General features: G+C 40.2%; 2 protein-coding genes across 2 annotated transcripts; one reads left to right on the top strand and one right to left on the bottom strand.

The window, feature by feature from the left end:
- The first annotated feature begins 3,949 nt into the window (after positions 1-3,949).
- LOC114752355 (probable pectinesterase 53) lies at positions 3,950-5,894 on the top strand. Its single transcript, XM_028941095.1, has 5 exons — positions 3,950-4,310; positions 4,422-4,611; positions 4,992-5,195; positions 5,309-5,544; positions 5,654-5,894. Exons 1-5 carry the CDS (start codon positions 3,976-3,978, stop codon positions 5,808-5,810), a joined length of 1,122 nt encoding a protein of 373 aa, XP_028796928.1. The 5' UTR covers positions 3,950-3,975; the 3' UTR covers positions 5,811-5,894.
- A 370-nt stretch (positions 5,895-6,264) lies between these two features.
- On the bottom strand, positions 6,265-8,709 carry LOC114752353 (gibberellin 2-beta-dioxygenase 2-like). Its single transcript, XM_028941092.1, has 3 exons — positions 8,284-8,709; positions 6,813-7,173; positions 6,265-6,706 (listed from the first exon to the last, which is right to left on the bottom strand). Exons 1-3 carry the CDS (start codon positions 8,652-8,654, stop codon positions 6,434-6,436), a joined length of 1,005 nt encoding a protein of 334 aa, XP_028796925.1. The 5' UTR covers positions 8,655-8,709; the 3' UTR covers positions 6,265-6,433.
- Between the last annotated feature and the right edge of the window lie 683 nt (positions 8,710-9,392).

Raw genomic sequence — 9,392 nt, 5'->3', positions numbered from 1 at the left:
TAAAGTGAGTTGTGGTTTTATATTTAAAATCAAATTAAACGTTAAACTGACTCTTAATAGTTTAATTTATTTTGGTGGATGTTTCTAATAAAATTCGCTTCCCACATACAAATATGAGAAGCATATAAAAAAGCAGTTGATTGATAATACCTGAATCTAATAAGAAGCAGTTGATAACACTTACATCTAACAAGCCAGATAGTTACTATAATTATTAAAAAAAAAAAAATCCGTGCCTGAGGATTCAACGCCGTGCCCAACACTAACTGCGCCACGCGCCACGCTCACATCCCAATATCAACGCTTATTTACCTCTTCTAGATGCTATTTCCCCCATCTAATTAAACATCCCTTTCTTTTCTTTTCTTTTCTTTTCTGGGTCAAAACCCTTTTCTTTATTTATTACTAATACCTTTTCCATCTATTAATTTATTTTGCTCCGCTCTGAATTCACTTTCACACTTGTTCATATGCATCCTAAATTACGTAGCTGTTCATATTTGAGCATTAATTATTATTTTTTCCGTTCCAAATTCGAACTGCTCTTTTTAATTTTAATTTGCAGTTATCCTAAATGCATTGTCCTCGGATAATAATCATGGATCTCTTGCTCCTTCTTATCAAGAAGTCAGATCCAATGGTTTTGTTTTTTAAAAATGGGCCAAAAAAAAAGCGCTATTATTACTTTTCCTGTTTTCTTTTCAAATGTAGGTGTTTGGATTGCTCAATAATCACTTCTAAAAAGTATTTTTTTCAAATTAAAATAATTTTTTCATATATTTATTTATAAGTCATAAAATATTTTTAAAATTATAATTTTATTTTATCTAAACACCTCGTAATCGGCTAATGACTGGTAGGAACTGATGGTGGGTGGCTCAAAAATAGGCTACTGTATAGGGCTTGGGATGTCCATCAAGGCCCTTACTTTTCTTTTTCTTTTTTTCCCGGTGACGAAAGGCTCTTACCTTTTGGGCTGTTATCTGCACTCACGCGCTTTTAACCTCTATCTCTGGGTTTTTTTATTAGAATGCGTGGATTAATATACAAAAATAAAGAGGTGACTAGCTCTGGTTGAGTATCTGAGTCTGGTAAAAAAAAACTAACTCTTCGTAACGTGACAAACTAAAATTTGATTTTTTTGTTGAAAGAGATTCTTATATTTAATATCTGATAATACATCAAATAACACTAAAAAAGGGCTAAATTGGTCGGTTAGGCCGCATTTAAAAAAATACTCATTTTACAAAGCATGACCTTTATACAGGCGGGCTTAAGCTAACCGGCCGACATTGGCCTACTTAGGATTTTTTTTAATTTATTATACATTTTGATGTGTATAAAAGCAAAATAATAAATCTTACAGGATTCAAACTTCCAATCATTAATATTGAGAAAAAAAATGCTACATTGTTATCCAAATTTCTAAAACTAAACAAAATCAAGCCATTGTCCTGAATATTATACGAAGCACAAACTAAAAAGTAAATAATAGCAGTGTCATAAATATGGTTTTCATCTCTATCTTCAATATTAATGATATTTAATTTTACTTTATTATGAGTAAGCTCTTTTTCAGTAACAAAAATATCAAGGTTTCCTTCTCTAAATAAATTTTACTTTCAAAATTTATAACATAGTTATTATTATATTTTAATTTGAGTTACATTAAAGTTAGAAGTCATAAATTTCTAATTCAAGTTATAAAATCATAAGTCATATAAATATAAAAATACCCTATTATCAAATACATAAACATATAATTTAAAAATATTAACACGTATAATATAAATTAACTCATTTTTTAAAGTTCAATCAAACGACTCTTGTCTGAAACCAAACAAACCAAATCATCTAATGAAATTCAATTTTAAAATGATAATGATAATTAAATATTTACAATATCATTAACAATGTGAAAAAAAAAAATAGCATCGTATAAATAATATAAAAAATAAAAAAATAACAAGAGTGCCTAAATAGGCTAACCCTTTTAGACTCGCTTCTGATTTGAAGGACAAAATCACAAGTTCAGCCCTTATATTTTTTAGGCTTAAATGGGCTCAGTGCCTTTTTTTTTTTTTTCCTGTTTTAGTCTCGAATAAAATTATTTTTAATAAAAAAAATATATGCATAGTGAAAAAAAACAAATTAAAAAAAAAAAAGATGTGGGCGTGTATAATAGAGAGCCGAAGGGGACATGGATTAATACGCTGAACCTAATGATTAGTATGAACAAAATAATATTATCCTTGATCCTTAATCTAAGAGTTAATTTCATATTTAATTTGATTTTAAATATAAGATGTTACTTTACTTTATTTTTCATACTTATCTATTTTTTTCAGGATAATCCTTGTCGTGGTTATATATGTTAAAGGTTTTATTAAACGACAGTTATAGCTAATACACATAATTACCAAAGATATTTTAGAGAAACAATACATATTCATTATAAATAACTAAATTAATTGTAGAATGAGACTTGACCTTAGGTGACAATTGGTTGAAGGGCGTATAAAAACCAGATAACATGAGTTGCATATGCTTGATCTTACTTATATACTGAGGATGCCTAGTTACATATAGGACCTAACTTTATATCGTTGATCCTAATTGCATATTTTTGATCCCATATTGCATATAATTGATCCTGATTATATGTAGAGGGTGCCTAGTTGCATATATGACTTAATTACATATCACTTGTTCTAATTATATATCATTGATCTTCAGTTTTATATGCTTGATCCTAATTGTGTATTATATTTGCCTAATTGCATATACTACCTAATCACATGTCACTTATTTTAATTGCATATCTCTGATCCTAAGCTGCACATGCTTGATTTTAATTATATATTGAAGATGCCTAGTTGTATATAAGATCTAATTATATATCATTGATCTCCAGTTGCATATATTCAATTCTAATTGCATATTGTATATGCTTAGTTGCATATAAGACCTAATTGCACATCTTTGATCTCTAATTGCTTGTATTTGATCATAACTGTATTTCACTGAGGGTATTATGGTATTTTTATTCTTTTTAATTCTTAAAAAAGACCTCAAAAATTCAAATCCCATTCTGCAGTTAATTTTTTAAATAGGGATTTATCCCCAATTTTTCTTTCAACATTTCATACACATAATTAAGAATAAAGAGGAAGGCCCACTCGGTAAGTTTCTTTCAAGTAAAAGGGTATGACAAGGCAACACGAAACTGAAAACAACGACATGTTAGATTGTATTATCATCCCCATAGATTATTCACCTCCTGTGCTAAGGCGGAATTGTAAAACGTACGGTATACCATATTGTACTTTAATGTCCTGTGTCGCTTTCATAACGCCATCAGCACATCCATTGGCCCAGTGAAAGTGGATAATCTTCATTAATGCCACGAGCTTGGTTTTAAAAATATTTTAATCAAATTGAATCTTCAAAGAAAAATGTCTTAATCAATGAGCTATGGAAATGCTGGGATAAGCCTGACGCAATAAGAGTCGTATTCCTTTTTATACGAAAGTGGCCGGCGTACGCCTGGTCCATTAGAAATCTTTACGGGAATGGAATACAGCTCTGAGATGGGGCAGAATTTTGGTGAGCCAGGGATGCCTGGCAGAGCACTGGCACGAAGAAAATGCGCAGGGCAAATCGAGGGAAGTTAATTTGTTTGGAGTTGTAATCCAATCCAACATCCAGCCTCTTGCTCATTTTATATTACAAAATATGCATTGGCGTCCCTTTCCTTACTTAGCCCCCATCGGTCCATCCTCTTCTTCCTCCAACTTATTCTCACGTGTCCTGCCCACCACAATATATGGTTCTACTTGCTCCATTAACAAAACAGGATAACGTGCCTCTCCATTTTCCTTTTCTGCGATCGGTATTCTTTTATATACCCAGTCTCTCCATTCTGCTGAACCAGCCTCTGCTCCGCAGCAGTGTTATATTAATATTCACACAGCCATGGTCGCCAACACTCTTATCCTATTTATTCTGCTGCTTCTTTCATTTTGTTTCCTCTCTTGCGAGGCTTCCTCCCGGAACTCAGATAAGCGCACAGACTATGAGAATTGGATTTCTTGGAACCTCCAGAATTACCGGAAGGCGACGCTTTTGAGGACCCAATGGAATGTGAGAGCACCTGATCTGAAGCTGGGGGTGGCTGAGAGTAACAGGGTCAAAATCACAGTTCGCCAAGACGGTACTGGTGACTTCAGCACCATCACACAAGCGCTGAAGAGCATTCCGCCACGCAACATCAGAAGAGTTATCGTTTCGATTGGACCGGGCGTTTACAGGTACGAACATTATAATACCAACTACTGGTATTATCTCTCTGTCGCATTTGTCAGTGTTCAGTGAATGCTGATACATATATACTACTCACTTGGGCGGGATGACCAACACAGGGAGAAGATTGTGATACCCAAAAATATGCACTTCATAACATTGTTGGGCGACGCCGCGAGTCCACCAACTATTACAGGGAACGATACGGCGTCCGTCTTTGGAAGGGATGGGATGCCATTTGGCACATTCCACAGTGCCACGGCCGCTGTAGATGCTAATTATCTTGTCGCCATCAACATCAAATTTGAGGTACCCCTGCTTCTTCAAAACTCATGCAAAAGCTTACTGTTGAGTAATTAATCATCTAGCCGCTTTTATACCACAGACTACTCACGGACATATACCATATTCTTTGAATCACGGTTTTTTTGGGGGGGGGGGGGCGTGGGAGGGGATGTAAAGCTTGGAAGAGCAAAAAAGGGTTCTTGTTTTGTGCTGGAGACACTCCACGGCTCCAAACAAGAAATGGTGAGAGTAGAATAAGACATGACTACAGTCACGGGTCTGTAACGCGACTATGTGTATATAACAAAAAATAGAGAAAGCGAGATACTTTTAAAGAAAGACAAGGGAAGAAAAAGAAAGAAAACTGACAAGTAGGAAAAGCGTTGAACTTTCTGGTGAAACAGAACACGGCATGGCATGAGGTGGGAAAGGAGGGAGGACAAGCGGTGGCACTTCGCATCTCAGGGACCAAAGCTGCATTTTACAACTGCAGCTTCTACGGGGATCAAGACACGCTCTACGACCACAAAGGACTTCACTACTTTAGTAATTGCTTCATTCAAGGCTCTGTTGATTTCGTCTTCGGCTCCGGTAGATCCCTTTACGAGGTCGTCTTCCCCTCTCCTCCCTTTTGATCTAAACCCGTACTTAATTTTTGCCTGCTCAAGGCTGAATGGGAGAAAGTAAGTTGCTGATTGGGCGGAACCCATTTGACCCGCAGAACTGCCATTTAAATTCAATAGCGAAGAAGGCGGTGTCAATCACGGCTCAAAAGCGCACAAATGCATCGCTGGAGAGCGGGTTTTCGTTTAAGAACTGCGCCATAACGGGAAGTGGGCAAGTTTATCTGGGAAGAGCGTGGGGTGATTATTCCCGGGTTGTTTTCTCTTACACCTACATGGACAAGATCGTTGTGGCCCAAGGCTGGAGTGACTGGGGTGACCAAAAGCGCGACTTGTGAGTTAATTCTAATACCACACTCCAACCCTAGACAAATTCTTAATTACTATTACTAGTATCTATCTATTTATAGCCGTCTAAGCGCATCCACTGTAAACAAGTGCAGGAGAGTGTATTATGGAGAATACAAGTGCAGCGGACCTGGTGCTAACTTGACAGGAAGAGTGGCATGGGCGCATATCCTCACCGACCAAGAGGCTCTGCCTTTTCTCGGAACTCACTACATTGAAGGCGACACTTGGCTCATTCCCCTCCCCATCTGATTAAAATCCCGATCGTCCCCGTGCCATCTCCAAAATTATGAATCTTGCCATTTTAAAATAAATGAAAGAATGAAATATTTTCATCATTTGGACCCGCATGTTTGTTTACTATGATCACGGATGTGTGTATGTTGATTATTATCACATCTTAAAATGTTGACCTCCCCACAAGCGATGCGGGGAAACCAGAAGCAGGTTCCTGCCGTCGTGCTGCTTGCGAAACAATAGCTTCATCAGCGTTATGGACGGTCAACTTTACTAATAATTCTTCACCTATAGACTATTTTTAAAATAATATTTAATTATAAAATAATGATTGTTAAAGTTGGTAAGATGGGCGTTGAACAAGCAAAACTCGACCTGACTCACTAAACGAGATTGGTTGGGTTCTGGACATGAACGTTGAACATGCACGGCTGGGTACTACTTCACGGCCAAATGGCGTGGCGACGTCAAATCTACATAATGCCTCACGTAGGAGGTCAAATTTACAGAAATTTGAGGCTTCTGCGAAAGGGGAGATCCTCAAAAACATAATCTTGAAACAAAAATGTTTTTTTTTTTGTTTGGGGGGGGGGGGGACACCGACAAAATGTAGATGGGAGATAGGCAGAGTGCAGGGATCAGGGAGAGGCAGAAATGAGGAGGGGAGCATCCTGGGCCTTAAAGAGATCGAGGCGAGTGTGTCGGAGGGCGAGAGAATAGGCGGCTTGCTTGTACTGAGCCCAGGTGAAGGGCTTGTACAGAGGGCGCTGGTGAGGGGACAGCAACACGGGCAGGGGCCTGATCCAGGAATTGGGCGCGGGCGCTCCGAAGTACATCATGGACATTCTAGACTTGCTCCCGTTTGTCACCGCTCTGTGCCTCACGCTTCTGAACCTGCCGTTCGTCAATGCCTGCCATGGAACCAGAGGGTATTAATATTAATATTAATGTTAATAGTAATCCTTAAATGACGATACATACACAAGGGAACGAGTTTGTGATGAAGAGTGGGGCCACCTGGAGGGAATCGCCGACCATGACAACGAATTCACTGGGGTCGGGTGGGACGGGGATCCAGAGGCCGTCGTGGGTGGAGATCTGGAGGCCGCTGACGTCGTTGGAGCGGAGGATGGTGAGGATCTGAGGGTCAGAGTGTTCCCCGAAGCCGACGTTGTTACTGGGCAGCACCTGTGATGGGTCCCCCTTCCCCTTTGCCGTGGCCGGGTAGTGATTCAGCCTTAGCACTGAGTCGCTGTGGGCGTCCCTGATTAACCTGCTCAGCGCCAACCTGTCCGGAATCCACAATCCCTCTGCCACGAGCTCCAGTATCTCACATGCCACTTCCCTTGCTGCTTCTATGTACTCATTCACCGCACAACTGCGCCACCACATGCACACACCCCCTCTTTAATTTCTTGCAATGATGTATGCTCTGAAAACTAAGGGACAAGCGCAACGCACCCAACCAACCTAGATTTGCAGTATTACGGATATGATATGTTGCCTACAGAGTATAGGCTCGGTGAGTGGCCTAAGTCTGTATGTGCCTATAATTGTCCCTTGTTCGGGCAAGGCACTTGACCATGACTCGACCCAACGGATAAGAAAATTGATTCCTAGTCTAGAAATTAGCATGGCTTCCTTTAAAAAGGTATCGGTGCTTTATCTGATAGGGGGTGCCGTGCCAACAGATTAGCCCGACGACGAACCGTGGCCGTGGTCCACCGCCATTAGGCCCTAGCCCCACGTTGCCAAAACCATTCACACTCACAGTGCCATGCAAGTTTCCAAGAGACAAAAAGGGCTACGGTTCATTTCCCCACCCCACCCCAACAAAACCAGATCATCTCTTCTCAAGTTGAAATCTCGACACCCTGCCATGCAATACGATGAGCTGTTCGGTTTGGACCATTTTTTTTCTTTAGGGCAGCTGCACGTGTCCCTTCCTTCCGTACCTTTTCGTCTCTGATATTCTTACTAATTTATTTCAAAGAAAAGGCCCCCGTAACCCAATCTCCGCTTCCCTCGTTAAATTGATTCGATATTATATTGCTAATGTCACAAAGGATATATGCGTCTGTCTACAATCCCACACGTATAGCCAAATTAATTAATATCATAGACAAAATTAATATGACATCGAGTCTTTGTTTGTGGACCCGCTGTCGTAGTTAACGCTTATTTTACTGGTTCGCATTTTAACGGCCCCTTTTCAAGTGTTGCTATAATCAGGAGATTGCGATGGCACGGTGTATATTAGATATATATGTTAAGCTCGTTGAAGAATGATCAGCATTCCGCACGAGCTCCGCCAGCCTGCCTGACCCTAAACAAAAACAAACAGAGAGCCTTTTTCCCCCGGGCCTAGAGAAAGTGTCGCGCATATACATAACTCGTGAAAGATTTAAAAGTTGCGGAGCATCATAATAATGGAAATCTAGCTATAGCTAGCTGGCTACTTAATGCTCGCTGGAAAATGAGGTATTACCTGAATTCGGTAGGGTCTTCAGAGATGGTTTTTGAACTCTGAGAAATGGATAGAGGATTGGTGTGAAGGAGAAGATACTCAAGATCACCGTTATCGCCATGGGAGCCGATGTTTCTGGAACCGTAGCCGAAAGGAGTGGCGGGACCGGCCTGGAGCTTCTCGGAGACGGGTCTGGAGAAGAAGCGATTGCCTTCCTCTTCCAATCTCAAAATGACCCGCTTTGGCACGCCATGGTTGACCACCTTGAAGATCCCATGCTGCTCGCAGGCTTTCACCACTAGTTCCGAAAGCTCTGACCTTTCCATAGAAAGGTCGACGGTCGGAATCCCCACGGCCGTTGTTTTCTTGCTTCGAACGGAAGGCAAAAGCATGTCTGCAATCAATATGTGTATCCGAAGTGATAGGAGAGAGAGAGAAATGGAGGGTGAGTTATGGCCTGAGAAGTTGTGGCCAAGGATACATATAATGGAAGAGGAGGAGGGAGGGTTATAATTTTTTTCCGCCCAAAAGAAAAGGGAAAAAGGGGTGATAGTGGTATGGTAATTAATTAAGGAATTGTTTATTAGGAAGTAGGAGCATAATAAAAAGGGGGCGTGGACCTTTGTAGTGAGGAAGTCAAGATATGGGGTGAAAATAAATAAAAAGGGAAGACGGGGGAAAATCAGTGTGCGTGCATGAAGTGACATTTGGATAGATGGATTAATAAGGAATGTGGAGGTCGATTTGCCAATCTGCCCTGCACATCCTGCACCACACCTACGTATGAACATGAATCTGAATTTGAATGTGAACCCAACTTGGATCTGCAACTGTTCTGCTACCCTCTTATGCCGTCGCAATACGTAATAGGATGCAAATTCAATCACCACGAGCCATCCTGCGCGCGTTCGCCCCAAACAATGGACAGGTCCCTCGCTTTTTAACGATTAGCCACAGCGCGTTTTGCTCTACCTCCACCTCCACCTCTCCCTCCCTCCCCCTCCACATCCAAGTTTTACGTGTAAGTTTTGACTTTCTCCCATCTCTGACTCACCTGCCCTGTTGCATATTATGTCTCCCTTCTCTCTCTCCCCGTTTCTTTAATAATACTGCATTCGGTTTTTAACAGA

This window comes from Neltuma alba, unplaced genomic scaffold (assembly GCF_004799145.2).
Source record: "Neltuma alba isolate B1F8T4 unplaced genomic scaffold, ASM479914v2 tig00007343_pilon, whole genome shotgun sequence".
In the NCBI taxonomy this organism is placed as follows: domain Eukaryota; kingdom Viridiplantae; phylum Streptophyta; class Magnoliopsida; order Fabales; family Fabaceae; genus Neltuma; species Neltuma alba.
The sequence above is the reverse complement of the archived record's forward strand: the minus strand, read 5'-3'. Positions and strand labels throughout refer to the sequence as shown.